This window comes from Lates calcarifer, linkage group LG9 (assembly GCF_001640805.2).
Source record: "Lates calcarifer isolate ASB-BC8 linkage group LG9, TLL_Latcal_v3, whole genome shotgun sequence".
Lineage (NCBI taxonomy): Eukaryota > Metazoa > Chordata > Actinopteri > Centropomidae > Lates > Lates calcarifer.
In genome coordinates this window covers 1,242,462-1,264,311 of record NC_066841.1, presented here as the reverse complement: position 1 = coordinate 1,264,311, position 21,850 = coordinate 1,242,462, and the positions used below count along the sequence as shown (strand labels likewise).

The following is a 21,850-nucleotide window of genomic DNA, read 5'->3' as shown; positions in this document are numbered from 1 at the left end:
GCGATGGTTTTTATATCAGACTGTTTCAAACCTGTCGGCCCATTAACGCGCTCCTCTGCACCTGCGCTCTGAGGGCGTTCCTGGGCTCGCGGCGCAGCGGGCAGGCAGACAGCAGCGCGCGGCTGGCTGCAGCGACCTGTCTCTTTAAGTTGGTGTCAAAGCCGATTACCGCTGATCTCCGTCGTGATTCTGTTTTCACCGTCTGTTCCCTCAATCTATTTTTGTTTTGCGTCGCTGACGGAGCGAGAAGCTTCTTCCTTCTCGTACCTTTCTCTCCTTTTTTTTTGTTCCGGGGAAGTCCTGGTCAAAGTTTGGTGCGGAGAGAGACGCGGTGAAGTGTGGTGGTTCTCCGCGGCTCCACAGTAAAGCCTCAATCCGGCGAGCTGCTGAGTGTGATGTGCGCTGCGCCGCGGACGCTCCAACTTTTTCTACCATGGTAAGCCTGGATTACCTTTTCCTGCAAACGGAGACAGTAACCGCTCTCTCTGTGGTATCCTTCCGCTAAAAGAACGGCAGTGGGCGCGTGTCGGGAGATGTGAGGTGATGCCTCGAGGGACTGTTTGAAGTTGGCACCAAAATAACATAAAATGCAGAAGAGCGTGCGGTACAATGAGGGCCACGCGCTGTATCTGTCGGTGGTTGCGCGTAAAGAGGGCACCAAGCGCGGCTTCCTGAGCAAGAAGACCACGGAGAACAGCCGCTGGACCGAGAAATACTTCGCGCTCTACCAGAACGTGCTCTTCTACTTCGAGAACGACCAGAGCACGAGGCCCTCCGGTATCTACCTGCTGGAGGGATGCACGTGCGAGCGGGCACCGGCGCCCAAGGTCTCCGCGATCAGCAAGGAGCCGATGGAGAAACAGCAGGTGCGTCTGTAAAGAGCAGGGGTGGAATACTTTAACACAGTCCTGCATGCAGTAAAAGTACTCGAGTATTACGAGTAAGATGTACTTGACGTTAATTGGCAGTAAAATAAGTTAGGACTGTCTTTATTTTCAGCACAAACTCATTTTATTTATTCAGAGTCAGATTTACTAAGAGTAAAGCTGCCAGGAAACAAAACAAATGTTCTAATCTTTAATGATAATCACTAGAAAACTTATTTCAGTTCACTGTTTATACACAGCTTGTCTCTACATGATGTTTAAATAAAGTTCTGTTACTGTGCTGACAGTAATAATCAGAGGTGGAGGTCAGAGGACGGCGTCCTGTTCTCACTCCCTCCCTCCTGTGAGTGTTCATGTCTCAAACAGGACAGCAGCTGACGATAATTTGCATTGTTGATTAGTCTGCAGATTATTTACTTGACTGTAGCTTTTTGGCACGGAACTCAGAGCCAGGAATAGAGACACTCATGCCTTTTGGATTTGGACCCAGCAATGTTTAAGTGCATGTTGATGTTGATCCAGGCTTTTGAAGATGCTGTCTGCTGTTTTTTGAGAACTGAGCAGATAGAGACCTGCTTTGATTGACCAGCAAGTTAAAGTCCAGGTGTGTTATCCAGCAGGTTTCTAACATGTGGTCAGTGACTGAACCTCAAACATCAGCGTCTGTCTGCAGGTTACAGAGGAAGATATGAACAGGAGCCTGGATCTACTGATAAGTGTAAACAGAATTAGCCCTGATGAAAACATTAGTTCTGTGAGAGCTAATGCTAATTTTAAACGACCCATATTTGAGTTTTCGCTGCTGCAGGACGTGAAGATTATTATTTAATAAACTGGTGTTTAGTTCCTCTACTCCTTCATGCTCCTGTTTGATTTTTAGATGCAGCTGGATTATATGAGTTAAATCTGATCTCAGGTAATCCTGTCACGCCTTGTTGCTGCCTGTGACACCCTGACCCAGTCATGACTCCTCACGCTCTGTTTATAGAGGCAAACAGCAGCAGACATGTTGGAGTGTGTTCACAGCTTCGGGAATGTGCTGAGGTGACTTGACGAGTGCTGGAGCGAAATTTTGAAGCTCAAACACTTCACCTGCCTTAAATCTCATGTTTTGATCCACATCAGACATTTCTACTGAAAAACCAAAATTATTAGAAAGTAGAGGTCATCAGGAGAAAGAGGAGGAGAGGAAGCCTGTGTCTGCTGTATGTTACACATGGAAACAGGAGGAAAACTTCCCTGAATTCTTTCTACCTGCAGCTGATGCTTGTGTGCTGTTATTTTTAACTTCTAAACGTCCCATTAGAAATGCAGTCGACTGCGATCACCGTGTTATCGGCAGAGTCGGTATTTGTCCGTCGCCTTCGCAGTTTCCTCTCGAGTTTTCACTTATTGTGCTTGAAGGTGGAAGTGCCAGGAGGACACAGTATTTCAGTGCACAGTTACAGGCCTGTGAAGCACAGTTAACTAGAGAACAGACCACTGTGTTGTGCTGTCGGATGTTTACCTAACGCCTCACCTGTCAGGTGTTGGTAGGAGGATGCAGAGGAGGATGTACTCTATCATCTCTTATTTACATTTTCACACACCTGAACAGAGATGTTTGTGAACGCCCTGGGTCAGAGGTTCAGAGAAATGACCCACAATGCTCTACTTGTCTGTGAGATGTGATGCTATGACAGCGGAGAGCTGTAACCTCAAACGATCACAGCTGATTCAGGTTTTTATGCACTCAGCTTGTTTCTGTTTGGATTTCAGCTCTAAAAGCTCATTTTCTTAAAATGAATGGAAAAAAAAAAGGCAGTTCAGTAACTGTTTCCTCGAAGGATGAAGGACATCACTGCTGGAATCAAGAAAAGTGAAATTTGACTTTAGAGAATAAGTTGATTTTGCACTGGAAACAGTTTGATTGTTTTGTTTGAAGCAAATTAAAGACACTGTTACAGATATAATATATAAAAGATGTTCAGCATCTGTAGAGGAGGATGTTGGAGGGAGCACATCACCTACGTTTCAGAATCACAACCAAATTATATTTTGTACATCAACTCATCCTGTGTCATAGAAAACTGAATGACTTTTTCTAAATTAGTTCAAACAGATCTTTGGCAGCTCTGGATCTGCAGTTGTTCAGAAATAAGCAAATATTTCCTGATGCAATCAACTGGATTATTATTATTATTATTATTATTATGGGCAGTTAAATGTCTGTGATATATAACAGAGAAAAGCTGGAGGCAGCAGGTGTTTCCTGCATATGTTAGAACAGATTTATCATTAGAGATGTTCTAGATTTTATTTTGCTGATGAAAGTGATAATAATACTCTGTCTGAACTTTCTTGATTAATCTGTTCATTCTCTATAACATATCAGAACTCATCACGTCTCGATTTGTCCGAAGACGCAGAGGTCTGAGACGAAGCTCCTCTATCGTCCAGACTCAACACAAACAGTCATTGTTTGATCTCGGCCTAATGAAGGCCGCGCTGTGATTTTAACGACGGGCTCATTTTTTTAATGGAGCAACATTAAAGTCAGACAAAACATCAGAGAGCATCAAAGCACTCTGCAACTGATAACTCGGCTCTTGTGATGTCCACTCTCTTCAGACTTTTTATTCAGTCGCCTGTTTCTGTGGCCCAGTTTGGTCATAATAATCCTGTTTATTAACACGACTCTGATCAGCATATTGATCTCAACATGCTAAATATGAGGAGAGTCATTCAGCATAATAATAATAATAATCTGACCATTAATTAATATGTTTTAAAAACCTGTTTTTAAAGTATAACTTTGGTATTTTTGAACCTGGGCCTTATTTTCCCATGTTCTTTTGGTTGTATATCAGTACCAGACTCCATTGACAAAAACTGTAATTTTAACTCGCAGAGCACAGGAGCTGCTGCCTGCATCTGTTAGTGTGTTTGTGTTATTGTGTCACTCTCAGTGTTGGAAGAAGTAATGGGATACTTTATAGAAGTAAAAGTACCACACAGTAACACAGACACACTAACAGATGGAGGCAGTGGTATTCCAGCAGCTCCCAGTAAAATCCCTGTTTTTGTCAATGGAGTCTGGTACTGATATATAGAGCTGTTTCTGGTTAAACTAAAAGGATCTTAGGGAGAGACACAGGTTGCACTGAACAGTCAGGTGTAGAGGTAGAAATGTTTGGTTAGTGCAGGGTTACAGGTGTTTGTTGTGATCGCTGCCTAATGAACTGGAAACATTATAAACCTGTGATCATTGTTTCTGTGCACTAATCTGTATTATTCTCTGTGTCGCAGCTTACAGCAGGAACAGGCTGAACACAGTTACACTGTGTCTTCTCCAGTAGCACAGTTAATGTTTGAGCGATTATTTTATGACCAGTTTGATCATTAAATCCCATAAATACAAGTCACATGATGTGACATGTTTCAACGTCTTTATCAAACCAGTAATAACTGATTTAGTCTTATTTATTTGGACACAGTGGAAACAAAGTGTTAGCCGTTATTTAAAGTCCTGTTTCAGACCAGCAGACTGATGTCGCTCTAATATTTACTCTCCACTTTGCTCCAATCATGAAAGATTGAGTTTTTCCTCAAACTCTGAGCCACAAATCTCCCCTTCAGTAGCAGCTACATACACCAAACCTTCCACTTTTACTCTGTGTGTATTCTGAAGATGTTTACAGGTGTTTGTGCATCAACCATAACCTGATTTATGGAACATTTATACCTAAAAACACGGTGGAAATTGGGTATTTTTTGGCTGTTGACTGTATTTTCTGATTTGAAACCAGAATTCTGAACCAAGCTTTATCCAGTGTTTTGGAAATGAGTGAGTATTTAATTAGATAATGCTGTATGTGCATAATGAATTCACCTGTAGTGTCTGGCTTTAAAGTTGTGGGCAGTTAAACTGAAACAATGAACTGGAAGAAGCTAAAAAGCCTCTGATTATTTATCTTTTCACGTTCTACAAAATATGTATAAGAGCAGCCCCCCCCCCCACCATGCTAATGTTACTGCCCACTATAGGCTACTCACCCGTGCACCACCTGACTGGTGCGTTTCCATGGAGACGAGGGGTTGGTAGTTGAAGTGGCTGATGTGCTGTGACACGTACAGTAAGTTGGACGCGGTGGAGAGTGAGGCGAGAGTTGTTTGTACACAGCAGAGGAAAGTAGAAGCACAGTGACGAAGAGGAGGAGGATGTAGATTTTCAGGTGTGACAGCAGTGAATAAGATGGATAGAAACATGGATTGTGTGTGTTGTGTGTGTTGTGTGTGTGTGAACACGGAGGCTGCGTTCTGTCTGTGTTTGTGTGTAACGCGTGGCCGTGCTCTGGGATGCTGCTGTGCTCGACTAAGAATAGCATCCTTGCTGGTCCTTTCGCCTGCAGTCACTGTCTGAATACCAAGTCAACACAACTGCACCTCACACACACACACACACACACACACACTCTACTACACACTGCCTGCTACCTGTGCTATTTGTAGCCGTATGTTTTTACTGTACTGAGAGTGGATGTGTTTTATCTGCCTCTTGTTCGCCGTCCTCTCCGTGTAGAGCCTACGTGTCAGGTGTGTGTCAGGTGTGTGTCAGGTGTGTGTCAGGTGTGTGTCAGGTGTGTCAGGTGTGTGTCAGGTGTGTGTCAGGTGTGTGTCAGGACGGATGGTTTAGGATCGTTCTAAACTACAGATGCTCTGTGTGTGTTCGTGCTCATTCATCAGTGACTCTGTATTATTATTTTAGGAGTAAGCCCAAGTTTCTCTGCTTGAAGCTGAACAATAATCTCATTAGAGACATGAATGATCAGGTGGAAACATACGAGTTTATTACTGTGCTGTCAAGTTACAGAAGAGTAACACAAACTACACCAGTAGAGGAATAAAGTTAAAAAGGAAGTGAATTTATTTATTTGTCATAAAACATTGTAAGATGTAAATAATAATATATATTCCACCCTTAACTACGTCTGTCTGCTTTATATTTCCCTCTGAAATGGACAGAAATGTTGAAAAATGCTCCATCATACGATGTAAAAGATCTTAAAGATTCCTGGATCTGCCCGTGCTCCATCTCTTCACCTTCTTGGCTGCAGCTAATGTGAATATTAGAAGTTGGTTCACTGAGGTTAAACTGCTGCTAGTTCTCCATCACAGAAGAGAACGATTGGATGGAGCTGAAAACCTCGAGCTGATCATTTAAACTTGGACAAAATGGAGCTGATATAAAACTTAACTGCAGTGCGTCTTAGCGACACAAAGAAAAGATATTTGTTGCATGTTTGAGCAGCAGTGCAGCTGAGTGAGTCCATGTTGCCTGAGTTTATTCCAATCCCAGGACGTCAGACTTTGTCCTCTGCGCTCTCTGGATGTGAAGGAGAGATGAAGCGAGTAATTCAAACACAGTGGCGTCGTCCTGCAGGTCATCTGACGTTGGAAGTGATGCCAGACGAGCAAGCTGATTTTTGTGACTGGACGTAGTGAAGCTGTGTGAGCTGTCTGTCTGTCTGTCTGTCTCATTGTTATGTTATCCTCTAGCTTAAAGCAGGCTTGAGGCCGGGGAAGCCGCATTAGCAATGCAAGGAGCTGTACAAGCCTTGATGGTTATGTAAACTCCCCACAACACACACACACACACACACACTCACAAACAAGCCCTTAAGCCTCTCTCTGGTCCATAGCCGGCACACGCTAGCAAGTGTCTCTCACCCGCTTATCGTTACATCATTACTATACAGGCCTGCTCTCCTCCCTGTGGCAGCGTCGCAGCAGAGTGTGTTGTCAGATGTTAGAATGTGAACATAGGATAAATACGCAGCTTTTGGTTTTAATGAGCAGAAACGTACAGAGACGATCAGACCTGGGTCATTCATCATCATCATATTTACATCCTGGGTTTCATCCATAATCCATTTTATTTGGGAGAAAAGAGGTTGTTGTTGTCTGTGTGTGCTCATCAGTCTGCAGTGGAATGGAGCTGTGTTTGTTATATGTTCAGTATCTCAGCTGGTGATTCTGGTGAGAGGAGAGTAACAAAATGAAACTGCTGTCTGAGCTTATTTCCATTAGCATTTGATTATCTCTGAAGATGTCAAACTGAAATTCAGTTTGGGGAAAGATCTGGCTCTGGTTCTTCTCTGGCTTCTCTCAAAGCTTATTGTAGATCATTTGACTAACAGCTTGTCTCCTGAGTGTGCAGGCAGTTAGAGTTTTATAAAATGAAAAAGAAACGAACGTCAGTGTCTTCATCAAGTCTCTTTAGAGGCTTGAAAACGTCAGAGTAATGTGGACGTCAGGTGAAATGATGTTGTTTTCCCTCTGCCTTCAGAGGGTTCACGTGCGCTGTCAGGAGGTGTAGATCAGCAGGTATAGATCAGCAGGTATAGATCAGCAGGTATAGATCAGCAGGTGTAGATCAGCAGGTATAGATCAGCAGGTATAGATCAGCAGGTATAGATCAGCAGGTATAGATCAGCAGGTGTAGATCAGCAGGTATAGATCAGCAGGTATAGATCAGCAGGTATAGATCAGCAGGTATAGATCAGCAGGTATAGATAATGGATGTATGGATGATTAAAATGACTGAATGAAGTCCCTGCTGAGCCTCAACACTGCAGCAGCTCACATGAATTATTTGTCCTTTTTTAGCAGAACAGAACAATGATTTTTAAAATGTCTGCTTTAATCTTTCACTGACAGTAATGTGTGAGGTTTGTGACCTGTCGGGACCACAGGTATAAAACACCTGTGAACTGGCAGACATAACTTTAGAAATCTTAATTTCCTCTCTGTGCTGTTTTCAGTGTGGCAGATTATTTCTGCCAGAAAACAAGTTTAGTGATTTTATGTCTCTTTTTAAGACTTGAATGAAAAAGCAGAAAAAAGCAGATTAACTTCTCTTATGCAAGAAGCAGAACACACACAGAAGATGAGGGGAAGTTTCATGTGTTCCTGCACATGTGTCAGGGAGGAGGTGTCATCTGTCTTTATCTGTGCACCAACCAAACACTGGTCAGACCTGCTCATGTAAGTCAGATTGTTTAGAGCAGAGACGCTGCAGGAGGATCTGACGTGCTGTGACACGGTGGCTCGTCGCTGCTGATGTGTTTTGACAGAGTGGCAGGACCTGGTGCTACGAAGACAGGCTGGGCATCTCGGTTAGAACCCAGAGGCAGCAGGGAGCAGGACTGGTAGCAGGTCCTGGTCAGCAGATGATCCTGGATCTAGATAAACTAACAGATGGAGGCAGTGGTCTGTTGTAGTGACATATAGAGATAAAAAGCTCTGTCTCTGTAGGATCCTCTCAGAATGTTGTCAGACTGTAATTAAAATGGCAGCTGTGTCTCTCACCTTCATTTTGCCTTTAATAAATCAGGCTGCTGAATTAGTCCTCATGTCAGTATTAACTTAAGGTGGATTTAAAATGTACGAGTGTTTAATAAAACGTTCTGTGTTCCCTGTCGTGACATGAAGAGCCAGTGGAAGTATTTTGTGTTGCTCTCAGCTTCTGCATCGATCGTTTTAAAGTTAACATCAGTGTTCTCTCCCAATTATCAGCTCCTCTCATGAGCTCGCAGGAGCTGTTATTTGTCTGCCCGTCTGCTATTATATATATATATTTGTGCTCCCTCTAATACAGCACTACTTCCTGGTCATCTTCGGCCACGATGGACAGAAACCGCTGGAGCTGCGGACGGAGGAGGAGTCCGACTGTAATGAGTGGGTGGAGTGCATCCAGCAGGCCAGGTAAGACGAGACCTCACCTGGTTTAATGTTTAACCTCTGTACTGAAGTGCAGCTGATTAGAGGTTTTAGCAGCTGCAGACGCCGCCGCTGTTATTTACAGGTTTCAGGTGGTTTTACCAAACTTGTTGTAGCTCTGTGAAATCCCAGCTTCCTTTGGAAAGATCTGATCCATCTCAAATTAGTCCAGATGCTTGAGTTTTCCACGTCTTGCTTCTTATTTCTTTGGCTATATTTGGGATTTTTGTGGTGATGCTTATATAATAATAATTTTAAAAAGAAAAGCATTTGAATACTGATTTGGATGTTGATTACCATGGCAACAGTCAAAGCTCTGATGCTTGGAAGCGTTCGGATCAGACCTGAAAGGATCTGACGCCTGCTCCGCCGCTGTAATTTGATCTCTACACGTTATCAGGAAATTCAGGTGCTCGTTAAATAACTTGCTGGAGACTCAAACTGTTTTCTGCTTTCTGCTTTTTGTGCTGATGCAACGTGTTATTCCACATTTGTTTAACGTGTGTGTGTGTGTGTGTGTGTGTGTGTGTGTGTGTGTGTGTGTGTGTGTGTGTGGACGTGTTCTGCTCGCAGCGGTTCACATTTAGGTCACACTGGTGCTGTATTGCTGCACTGATTACATCACAGCCTTGATCTGGCCACTCGACCTCTGTCTCTCCCGGCTCTCCTCTCCGGGGTCGTCTTTCCTATTTTTATCTTAGAATCCAGTCGAAAATATGAAGCTCCTCGAAGCACCTGTTTATTTTTGCATGATGACACGTTCCTTTGTGTTAGGTTGTTGCTTCTCCTACTCCAGCCCTGCACGTAGCGCTCTGTACATGTTAAATTCTTTGCCTCGCCCACGTGTCCTTTTTTTGTTCCCACGCTGCCTTTAGTTACTCCGACATCATCATCGAGCGTGAGATCCTGATGCAGAAGTACATCCACCTGGTCCAGATCATGGAGACGGAGAAGATCGCAGCCAATCAGCTCCGCACTCAGCTGGAGGACCAGGACACTGAGATTGAGAGGCTTAAAGCTGAGGTATGCATGAGTGCATCCACATTTGCGTGCGCATGCATACGTAAATCCACCTACTGCCACCCTCAGAGCACATGCACGTCAAGCTGCATGCACCAGGGCCTGGCCCAGTGATTCCACAGCCATCTCTTCCTTATCATGCAATGAGATATTTGTTGTTTTGAGCCTCTAAAGTGGTTTCATGAATATTTGATCCTCTGTGCCGGCGCGTTCACATGGAGACTGCTGTTGTGCTAGATTCTAGTGTTGAACAAAACCAAGGAAAGGATGCGGCCTTACCAGAGCAACCAGGAGGAGGAAGACCCCGATATCAAAAAGATCAAAAAGGTAAGTTGTTGATATCACATGATGGTGAAAGAGAAACGACAGCGCAGAAGAAGACGAGAGAGAGACGCCTTGTCGTGCTCTGTCTGTGCAGGTGCAGAGCTTCATGCGCGGCTGGCTGTGCCGGAGGAAGTGGAAGATCATTGTCCAGGACTACATCTGCTCCCCTCACGCCGAGAGCATGAGGAAGAGGAACCAGATCGTCTTCAACATGGTGGAGGCGGAGACCGAGTACGTCCACCAGCTGTCCATCCTGGTCAACTGCTTCCTCAGGCCGCTCCGCATGGCCGCCAGCTCCAAGAAACCTCCCATCAGCCACGACGACGTCAGCAGCATCTTCCTCAACAGGTCAGTTACTCTCACACAAATATCTGCTCTTCCAGTTCATACAGTGATCTAAGACCTGCTCCCTCTCTCTATAGTGAGACCATCATGTTTCTGCATGAGATCTTCCACCAAGGTCTGAAGGCCCGCATCGCCAACTGGCCCACACTCGTTCTGGGTGAGTAGGCAGAGTGTCTCTGAATATAATTCACTGCCTTTCAGATAAGATTTAGATTTCATGATTGAAGTTTAAAGAAGCACGTGTGAATCTATCAGATGTGGAGCAGATTTATCTCGACACAAAAGACTTTTTACCTGTGAGAAACCGTTGGGATCGTGCTGCTGAGTGAGGGTAGGTGGACTGGTGCAGTGTCAGCAGTAATGTGGACGTTGTACCAGAAGAAGAAGAAGAGGAGGAGTAGAAAGAACTGCAGTTGGATCCAGAACTGAGGGATTACAGATCCCGTCTGGCCTGGGAACGCCTCAGGATCCCCCTGGAGGAGGAGCTAGTCGACATTATGAATGGACGTGTGATGGATTCACCTCCAGAAGAAGCTGAAGTCCTGTGTTGCACCTGCGTCCATGTCTGATGATCTTTAGTCTCATTTCATCATCCTGTGCACCTGTTCACACACATGTACACCTGACACCTGCTCACCAAGGTGAAAACTAAATGCATCAAGAACCAAACAGGTTGCTCTCTCATTTGTAATCAGAAAGTGAAACCAGCATCTGTCTGGAAGGAAGTCAGCGTGAAACTGAACTGAAATGTCGTGTTTTCTCTCTCACTCTCAGCCGACCTGTTCGACATCCTGCTGCCCATGCTCAACATTTACCAGGAGTTTGTGCGTAACCACCAGTACAGTCTGCAGGTGCTGGCGAACTGTAAGCAGAACAGAGACTTTGACAAGCTGCTCAAACAGTACGAGTCCAACGCAGCGTGTGAGGGCCGCATGTTGGAGACCTTCCTCACGTATCCCATGTTCCAGGTAGCTGAGGCTCGAGTTACCTCAAATAACACAAACACAAACAACAAGCGTCTGTGTATGAACATGTGTTTTACTGCCGTTTTAGATTCCGCGGTACATCATCACTCTCCACGAGCTGCTGGCACACACACCTCACGAGCATGTGGAGCGCAAGAGTCTGGAGTTTGCTAAATCCAAACTGGAGGAGCTGTCGAAGTAAGTGTGCGTGTGCGTTTTTAACAGACGTGGTGTGATGTTGACGGCAGTAATGATTATCGGTGGTGTTGTCAGGATGATGCACGATGAGGTGAGCGACACGGAGAACATCAGGAAGAATCTGGCGATAGAGAGGATGATTGTCGAAGGCTGTGACATCCTCTTAGACACAAGCCAGACCTTCGTCAGACAAGGTGAGCCTCCCTCTCTCCACCACATCATTCTGATCCAGTTCTCCTGACTCCTGACTCTCTCTCTCTCTGCGGCCAGGCTCTCTCATCCAGCTGCCGTCCAGCAGTGAGCGGGGCATGCTCAGTAAGGTCCGCCTGGGCTCCCTGTCGCTGAGGAAGGAGGGAGAGAGGCAGTGCTTCCTGTTCACCAAACACTTCCTCATCTGTACCCGAACATCTGGAGGAAAGCTTCACTTGCTCAAGGTCGGCCTCACCTGTCCACAGATGTTCATGACGCTACAATAAAAAGAATACGTGATTTCTTTAAGCAGAAACACTTTTTTCATCCCCAACAGCAAGGAGGAGCCTTGTCTCTGATCGAGTGCACTCTCATTGAAGAACTAGACACCAGCGATGAGGACTGTGAGTGTCATGTCTCACTCTGATTCCTGTCTTTGTCTGGTCCGGTTTCAGCTGACAGCGACGTGGTTCTTGTGTTTGTTTCTGCAGACAACGCAGCAGGTCAGGGCTTCAACCACCTGGAGTTTAAGATCGTGGTGGAGCCTCCTGACGGTCAGTCCTTCTCCGTCGTGCTCTTGGCTCCTTCTCGTCAGGAAAAGGCGGCGTGGACCAGCGACATCAGCCAGGTAAGCCCGTCTGTGTGGAGCTGCCTGGGTCAGTGGTACGGGATGACGACAGATGTGGGATTAAAGAGAACCGACGGCGATGTTTCTCTGTTTTAGTGCATCGATAATATCCGCTGTAACGGCCTGATGACCAGCGTGTTCGAGGAGAACTCCAAAGTTTCTGTTCCACACATGATCAAGTAAGAACAGAGGATTTCCCCTGTGTTTCCAGTGCAGAGTGTGTGCAACAAACAAACAGAGGGTGACAGATAAAAAACAAACGGAGAGTAAGATAAAGACAGAGAGTATTACAGGCCTCACCCTAAATAAATCTGATCGCGGTGTTTTTCTTTAAGATCCGACGCCCGGCTGCATAAAGACGACTGTTGACATTTGCTTCAGCAAGACGCTCAACTCCTGCAAGGTCCCTCAGATCCGGTACGCCAGCGTGGAGCGTCTGCTGGAGCGGCTGACCGACCTGCGCTTCCTCTCCATCGATTTCCTCAACACCTTCCTCCACACCTACAGGATCTTCACCACGGCCGCCGTGGTCATCGACAAGCTGGCCGACATCTACAAGAAGCCGTTTACCTCCATACCTGTCAGGTACGCGTCACCACCAGCTGTGACTGTGGCGATTTGTTTTTCACTCATTCATCCGCCCTCGTCCTTCCTTCTCCTCTCGTGCATGGCAGCCTGTTTTCATTCACTCCATCTTTCCATTTCTGTGTTTTCTCCCCCTCTCACTTCCTCTCTTCATCTGTCACCGCGCCGTACACTCCTCCTCCTCCTCCTCCTCCTCCTCCTCCTCCTCCTGTCGCTGTCCCAGGATCGAGCAGCACTCATGTGATCGTCTGTCCATCACGTCCCTCTGTCCTGACTACAGTCTGAAGATCACACAGCTCGCGCTGGACCAGACTAAGTAAACCCCATCACTAGTATCAACTGTCTCTAGAGACGGAGCCTGTAGATCAACTCCTCCTCTGTCTCTCAGGTCTCTGGAGCTCTTCTTCGCGACCAACCAGGGCGCCTGGGGAACGGACCCCCTTGAACAACAAATCCCCGAGGCTCTGCCGCAAGTTTTCCTCCCCCCCTCCCCTCTCCATCCCCTCTCGCACCTCCTCCCCCGTCCACTGCCGCAAGCTCTCCCTCAGCTCGCCGATCAGCGCGAAAGCAGGAGCCCTGGACCTGTCGACTACCCCCTCCTCCTCTGCAGCCAACTCCCCCACCTCCAGTCACAGCCCCTCCATCTCCTCTCCCCCTCCCGGCTCGACCAGGCCCCCCTCGGGCTTCTCCTCCCCGCCGCCCACCGCCACGCGCTCTCCCAGCCTCCCCCAGGCCTCTGGGGTGTCCTCGCCTCCCCCCGTCTCCACCAAGGCCCCGCTGGACCTCAGCCGCGGTCCCAGCTCCCCAGAGCTGAGCCCAGCTGACAGGGGAGGACGTCAGCGGCGAGCTGCCTCGCATCGACGCCTTCTGTGGGAAGCTGAGGCGAAGCATCCGCAGGGGTATGTAGCTGGAGCACAAAAGCATATGATTCACACTCAGTCAGTCCCATATGAACATCAGCACATGTGTGGGCACACACCTCAGTGTCGACTCACACACACACACACACACACACTGGTTTAAAGCAGGTAAATGCTTCAAGTTTAAACCAGTGAATTCTGCAGGAATGTGATTTATTTCTGACTGATATTATATTTGAATCTGACACTTCACTGATAGTGGCCTGACAGCCCAAACAGACTTGGGAGCGAGAGACATAAATGGGTCACCATTACCCAACAGAGGAATAATCGTGCTCTTAGATCACCATCTGGCTACAGCTGACAGCCTGCTCACTGCAGACACAGCGGCAGAGCGCTCGCTCAGGAAATCTGACAACAAATTGGAGAGAAAGAAAATGAAGAGACAAAGAGCTGTTACATGGCAGCCAGAGGAAAATGACACTGAATGGGTGAAATGAAGAGGCTCCGCTAAAACACAGCAGCCTGTGAGCCGCTGGTTCAAAGATACACGAGTGTGGTACTTTTACTTATGTTGTGTTATGTTATGTTTGGAGGGAGACCTGGCCAAGACGGTGAACCATTCAAATTTCACAGCAAATACAAACAATACACCATATAAACAAAACAAAAGAAGCCTAAGAACAGCAACTACACTCTTCACATACAGTTTTTAATCAGAGCTTTGAATGTATCCACTGATAATAACAGTCTGAGTCTGTCAGTGGTAAAAACAGGAACTTTAGTGGACAGTTGCTCAGCACTGATTCTCTGTTACACCCAGAAACATGGAAAATAAGACCCAGGTATTAGCAGAGTTATATTTTAAGTGTTTGTATTAAAATGTCTGTGGCTGGTTAAATGTTCCCTCTAACAGCTGTCCTGGAGTCAGTGTCTCTGGACAAGTTTATTCCTGAATCACCTGCCGGCAGCGAGGCGGGCGACATGTCGCCCTGCCGCTCCCCCTCGACGCCGAGGCACCTCCGCTACCGACAGACAGGAGGTACGACACACACACACACACACACACACACACACACACACGTTTGATACATGCTTCTCTGTCTCTGTACAGTTTTTGTTTTTAATCTTCCTCACAGTCACATCGGGGGAGAACTCTCGCTGTACAATGTCGCCGGCCTCGGCGTTCGCAATCGCCACCGCCGCCGCCGGGCACAGCAGCTCCCAGGGTGAGCACGGCAAGCCATGAAGGTCAAAAGACACACAGCTGCGGGACAGGAGTGTTGTTCTGTTGTAACAGCTGCTGTTTTGTGGCTTTTAAAAGACGGGAACTGCATCAGATCATAACCAGTGAAGAGTTAAAGGGTTAAAGCTTTACGCTTTTCTCTCCCAGGTTTTAGTAACTCGGAAAAAGCCTGTGACAAAGAATTCATCATCCGCAGAGCTGCCACCAACAGAGTCCTGAATGTGCTGCGACACTGGGTTTCCAAACACTCGCAGGTGAGTCCACGACTCGTACAGAAACCGACCATGAAACCAACACGATAAACGAATCATGTGGAAAATATTCATTTTCCCAGGAAGGAAAGCAGGTTTCATGAAGCTGTGGATGTTTTTACACTGAACATCTGACAGGACACTTTGAGTTCAGGCTGTTGTTGTGTCTGTTTTCATCCCCTCCTCCTCCTCCTCCTCCTCTCCTGTCACTCTTGTCCCTGGTGGAGGTGCTCTTTGCTCTGCGTGTCTCTTCTCCCACCCAGGAAGCATGCAGAAAGGTCAGCCTCCTCCCCAGGGACACGAAAAGCACAATCATTTTCATTTAAGATTATATAAGATGCTATTTTTGTACCTGGGTGTCGCAGCCTGAAAAGTGAACATTCATTATTTGGCCTCATTGATAAATGTAGCTCCTGGGTCCATGTGGGAAACGCCAGGGACTGTTTAAGGACTTAAAATGACTTTACAGTATAAACCAAAGGAAAATAAGGTGAACTGGTGTTCAGTAAACGTCCACTAGAGGGCGTCATTCTCATGTGCACTGCTGTGTGCGGCTGCAGTCGTGACAGGAACAAACGCTCTGGAAATAAACTGCATATTTGTCATGTAACTTAAACTGCAGCAAATAAAGGTTTTAGAATAAATTAAAATAATCACGTCCTGGGCTTTAGACAAACCTGGACCTGGACCTGAACCTGAACCTGCTGGGCCTCAGTCTGCAGCTGTAACTGTAACTCAGGTATAAATGTGTGTAAACTCTTGTTTTCGTCAGGACTTTGACATGAACAGTGACCTGAAGGTGGGGGTGATCAGTCTGTTGGAGGAGGTGCTGCGAGATCCAGACCTGCTGCCACAGGAGAGGAAAGCGACGACAAACATATTAAGGTTCATTCATGTCTGTGGAAACGGTTTATTACAGCAGAGTGTGACGTGTTAGAAATGTAACAGCTCTTTTCTCTTCAGTGCCCTTTCTCAAGAAGAACAAGACGACGCTCAGCTGAGGATAGAGGACATTTTACAAATGGTCAGTATCACCAGCTCATTTATTGTTACAACAGAAGGGATTGAACTCATAAAACTAAAAGCTTTTACTAAATAAAGAAACCTGGAAGCAATCATTGAACTCATGTATCTCCTGATTGTGGAACAGAAAAGCTGTCCTCTCCTACACTTCATCGTGGTAAGAATAATGTCACTCCCTTAATGACACAAGCACCAGTTGTAGTTGCTGTGTGTTGTGGTGAAGTATAGCTGGTTTCCCAGTATGTGGAAGTAACTCAGTGTTTGTGTGGTACTGTAGTCGTTTCCTGTGTTTACATTCACATTAAAATACAACTTGTACATTGCATTTTAGGCGGAGAGTCCTAAAGCGGAGTGTTTTGAGTCTCTGTCAGCGATGGAACTGGCCGAACAGATCACACTACTGGACCACATCGTGTTCAGGAGCATTCCCTACGAGTGAGACCAGATCAGCATCCTGCAGATAAACATTTTAAAAAGCTTCACGTGGTCTGTCTGACTGAGGTGTGTGACGCTGAGTGTTTGCTGTGCTGCAGGGAGTTCCTCGGTCAGGGCTGGATGAAGGTCGACAAGACTGAGAGGACTCCGTTCATCATGAAGACCAGCCAGCACTTTAATGACGTGAGACTGAACTCTTTCCACGTGTGAAACTTATTAACACTTTTTCATCTGAATTTACAGAAAGCGTATCATATCACCATCTCTGCTGGTGTCTCACCAAAGTCTGAAATGTTTAAATCCTGCACAAAGGGTCTGACATAATGACACAAAGAGCTCTAACACCTCATCGAACTGCCTCCAAACTGACCTTAAAGCTCAATCAGCATCTCCACCCAAACCAAACCTCAGTACTTTTCACCAGGTGTACCTAATCACCTGTCACCCTCTCCCCACAGATGAGTAACCTGGTGGCGTCTCAGATAATGACCCACACTGACGTGGGCTCCAGAGCCAGCTCCATAGAGAAATGGCTGGCGGTGGCCGATATCTGCCGCTGCCTCAACAACTACAACGGAGTCCTGGAGATCACCTCTGCTCTCAACCGCAGCGCCATCTACAGGCTGCAAGAAGACCTGGGCCAAAGTCTGCAAACAGGTTCACATCCCCTCTTTAAACAGCTGCTATGAATCCAGCTTCATCCACCGACAGTTTTTCTATATCGTTTTGTAAAAATCTGTGTTTTCTAGACGAAGGCTCTGATGGACAGGCTGCAGAAGACGGTGTCGTCAGAGGGCAGGTTCAAGAACCTCAGAGAGACTCTGAAGAAGTAAATGCTGCTGGTTCTCAGAGTGGAGTGATAAATGTGTACATCCAGTCTTTAAAAGCGCTCTGATATTTACTCTGTGTGTGTGTGTTTGTAGCTGTAACCCTCCGTGTGTGCCGTACCTGGGCATGTACCTCACTGACCTGGCTTTCATTGAGGAGGGAACACCCAACTTCACTGAGGAGGGCCTGGTTAACTTCTCCAAGATGAGGATGGTAACGATTTACTCTCCTCCTCCTCCTCTTCTTTGCTAAACATCTCGTCTCCTCTGAACAGTGACTGTTGAATCAAAGTTAAGCGAGCGTCACCGCCTGCTAACTGCCTCTGCTTCCTCAGATTTCTCATATCATCCGGGAGATCCGTCAATTTCAGCAAGCACCTTACAGGATAGAGCACCAGCCCAAGGTGTGTCTAATAAAAAGCCTTTAAACTTGCTGACTTATCAAGTTATTTGATAATCGATTAGATTGTAACCGTCCTCTCCATCCTGCCTCCCCCTCAGGTGACTCAGTTCCTCCTGGATAAGACCCTAGTGATGGATGAAGACACCCTCTATGAGCTGTCCCTGAAGATCGAACCCAGAGTACCACCTGGCTGATGAGAACCCGTAACAAACCCACACAGACGTGATATTTGAACATGTATATTCCCGTTAAAACACAGGCCAACGATGAATTAAGGCAACTTGAGGTTCATTCTCAGTGAAGCGGGGGTTGTTACACGAAACACCACCAGTTATCGTGCTTAGGAAACTCAGGAGAAAATGTGCCTTGTTGTATGAATAGTGTACAGTGTATGTAGTAAACAGAATGGACTGTGGAACACACACAACTCTGCCATACAATCGTACAGTTATGACTGTAGAAACAGCCATGTTAGCTACTGAACATGGCACTAGAAAGTAACCAGTTGCTGCTATCACACTGTAAATACCAAACAATCTGCCTCTGTAGTCTTGCACATAAACGTGACCAGATGAGTTTTGTATTATTTGTATGATCAGGGTACGAAATGAGCCCCACCCCCACAGCCCCAGGTTTGCTGTGTGGTAGCGTCTGAAGATGCACCATGTAAACAAAGCATCTGTATAAAGAGAAGTGGAACCTGTTGAAATGAAAGTTGTTTACAGGGAGTTTCCAGGTGTTTCAGCCCAGAGAGCATCCACATTAAAGCAGCAGTAACTTGTATTTTGGCAGAACAAGCTGTAAACACAACACTGACATGTTATCGTCTGATAAAGTTGGCTAAAGACATGCAGCGACATTACCTTTTATCAGGAGTTGTATTTGCGTTCACCTGATGAATGTAAGTCCAATATTCACCCTCCGTTGCACTCTTGTTTTTGTCTCCAACAACTCCTAAAATCACTATCCGGCTCTCTGGCAGATACACGCTCCACTGTGCTCACTAGCTAGTCTCTAAATTGGGTTTGGGAGTTTTTTTGAAAGAAATACAGCAGCTGGAATGGAGGTTAATGAAAGAGCTGAGAGCGAAATAAAACCATAAAGTTGTGGGCTGTAAAACCAAAACATGTTTGGTTAGTCACTGAGCGACTGTTTACAATTAACACACGATCATTTCAACCACTTTCACTATTTAAAAAAGTATTGATCGCTGGTAATTTAAAGGAGCTCTATGTATATTTTTTGCTATCACTAAATAGCCCATGTTAGCATTAACAGCTATTTACTTACCCGTCTAGTAGAAACGCTGCAAGTTCAGCACCAGACTTATTACTGTACTCACCAAGAGCTGTGACACCAATGCTTTTCTTCTGCTGAAGTTAGCATGCTAACCAGCTAGCACCTGGCCCCGCAGGCCTGTCTCATCACTTTTCGATGCGACTCTTCATAGCGTCCAGGCTGCCCTGAAGGATTAGTGCTGCCCAAAGAGCATATCCTAGCACTTCTTGTGTTGTAAATTCAACCATGGCAGAAACTCCTGGTGAGAAACCACATTCAGCAGCAGAGAAAACTTAACTTAAACACTTCATTTGTCAGTGTTTGTGTTTCTAGCTTGTTCTCCTGCCCCCAGGTGGCCACAAAAGTTCAGTGTTTGTGATACCCTGGAAAAAATTCACCATATCGGCCCAAATATAGGAAGGCCCTGATAATACATTGACTCCAAAAGTTGACTCCCATCTTTTTGTCTTTTTAACTCTGGAAAACAAATATCCTTTTTAGCCAGTGAGCATCACTTCTCCTCAGTTGTCGGCCGCCATGCCAAACTCCGCCCCACAGAACAGTGCAGCACACAGGGTCAACACAGGGTTCTCTGGTCTGTTTGCCTCTCAGTCACAGGAGATGTCGACTCGAGCTTCACTCCGACGTTTTTATATCTTTACTCATCTGTTAACGGTTAACGAAAGGTTCATGTTGTTGCAGTTGCTCTTGTATTGCATTTGCATGTTGCAGCAAAAATCTTTGTAGCTTTCAAACATTCCAGATCTGAAAATATACTTATCACAAATATAAGATATATTGTTTCGTATCTTGACAATCAAGAGCAAGAATCATGTCTTTTCAGTTTTGTAATGAGTCATTTTGTACACAGAGGTTTCTGATTTTGAATAGTCTTCATCTTTTTTTAAAGAACTGGCCTCAGAGGTTTCTTACTACAAAACCCAACAGTTTCTTTTCCATGTATCACTGTTATTATTACTATTATTACTATTATTAGTTCCTTGTTGATGTGATCATTTAATCATATTCATATTTTAAACCTTGTTGACTGTATTAGTAAGATAGTAACATCTTTGCACTGTTGATTGGTAAAGAAAGTCAGTAGACTCTAAACTTGTTTATAGCATGAATATAGCATGAACCCCCTCCTCGCTCCAGATTCCTGTCCCTGGTAGGTGACTGTTACTGACTTTTATTAGCTCTATTCTTTTATTTTTGTCCCAGGAATCTTTTAACGCTTTAAAGCATTAGTGGATAAAGACCCCTGCTTTCTTACACTGCTGTATTCTTTGACATTCCAGTTTTGCTGTTGTATTTTTTCCATTCATTTCTCTGTGTAATGTACAGATATTTACACACTCTAGGTTTAAAAATAAAAGCAAAACTAATGTGAATTGTAACGTAGCTTCACGTTGTTGTTCTAACAGGTTAGTGGTAGCTGAAGGAAAAAAATGTCTTTAGTAGTTTAACACATGAAATGCACCACAAATACAGAAATCACAGCTAAATACAAATAGCCCAGGCAAATATAGAAGTGCTGCCAGTTAAACAAATGGAGCTAAACTACTAAAGAAGTTTTCAAGAAACACTGAAAACTTAAACGTTCTTTGGATGAGCTAACGATGAACACGAAGGCTACTGAGGCTAAAACTAGTTTATTAGCAAAAATCTGTAGAAATATCTGGATCATTCAACCAGAATCCTGCATCTTACATTCCTCCGTAACTTTATTTTGTTTGTACCTCTGAGTTTTCTGTGTTCGGTTGCTTTTTGCAGCATCACTTGTTTGTGACAAAGTTAATATTTGCGTGTGTTCTCTGCAGTTCCAGTGTGTAGATGTCTGTGGGTCAGGGACTGTAAGAATCAGATCATGTGTGAGTGAGCGGCTGCAGTTAAATATCAAGGTCAAACTGGACGGTGATATTGGACCCTCGGTGCTCGTGGTTGATCATGGCTCAACATGAGCGCTCTGAACTGTCGTAGCTCATGTTCGTGGCTCCTCTATTGGTTTATAACGCTGTGTTTCTGGACTTATGATTGGCCTCCAGTTTTTAATCCCACATGAGGGGGTGGAGCCCCCCCCACCCTGTGACAGGAGAGTGAAAAGCTCTTTAACAGAGACCTTCAGCAAGAAGGCAGAGCAGCTTTTCTACAGGTACTGTACCTTCTTTTCTCCTTCATTAGCTTCCAGTGCTTACAAATCCATCTCAAACTGTTTGTAAGGGCATTAATAGAGCATGTATCAATGAGGATATAGGCTGTACTGATACATTTCATACTATCTTTGTGCATGCTTTAACATTTAGAGTTAATCTGAGGGGGTTTATCAGTGAGTGCATGTTTTAAAAGTCAATAGAAATAAAGCAGATCTCTCTCCAGGCAGCACTGAATGTTTTATTTTTAATACCTGAGTGTGTGAACTCATCTGTGTCCTTCGGCGAGGACGAAGCCGGTCTTACGTCCTGCACGTACTCACTCAGAGTTAAAAGGTCACACTGCTCAGGGGAGGGGAGGCTGATCCCAGGTCTGTACTGGTTTTGGTGTAATCCTGACCATAAGACCATATGATCCACAGTCTCAGTTGGCAGTAGGGGCTTTACAAGCAGAGGACAGTTGTATCCAGGG

General features: G+C 45.4%; 1 protein-coding gene across 1 annotated transcript; it reads left to right on the top strand.

The window, feature by feature from the left end:
• Positions 1 to 12: 12 nt before the first annotated feature.
• On the top strand, positions 13 to 20,625 carry rasgrf2a (Ras protein-specific guanine nucleotide-releasing factor 2a). The gene is given in 32 exon segments (XM_051072743.1): positions 13 to 866; positions 8,527 to 8,633; positions 9,524 to 9,671; positions 9,906 to 9,995; positions 10,087 to 10,340; positions 10,415 to 10,494; positions 11,112 to 11,305; positions 11,391 to 11,500; positions 11,576 to 11,694; positions 11,771 to 11,934; positions 12,027 to 12,093; positions 12,181 to 12,317; positions 12,414 to 12,496; positions 12,653 to 12,680; positions 12,682 to 12,902; positions 13,126 to 13,218; positions 13,291 to 13,339; positions 13,341 to 13,723; positions 13,725 to 13,801; positions 14,679 to 14,804; positions 14,902 to 14,991; positions 15,156 to 15,262; positions 16,032 to 16,144; positions 16,223 to 16,283; positions 16,614 to 16,717; positions 16,816 to 16,900; positions 17,176 to 17,343; positions 17,345 to 17,374; positions 17,467 to 17,546; positions 17,641 to 17,758; positions 17,880 to 17,948; positions 18,046 to 20,625. Coding segments are annotated over 32 exon segments (3,930 nt in total). The 5' UTR covers positions 13 to 587; the 3' UTR covers positions 18,142 to 20,625.
• Positions 20,626 to 21,850: the final 1,225 nt, after the last annotated feature.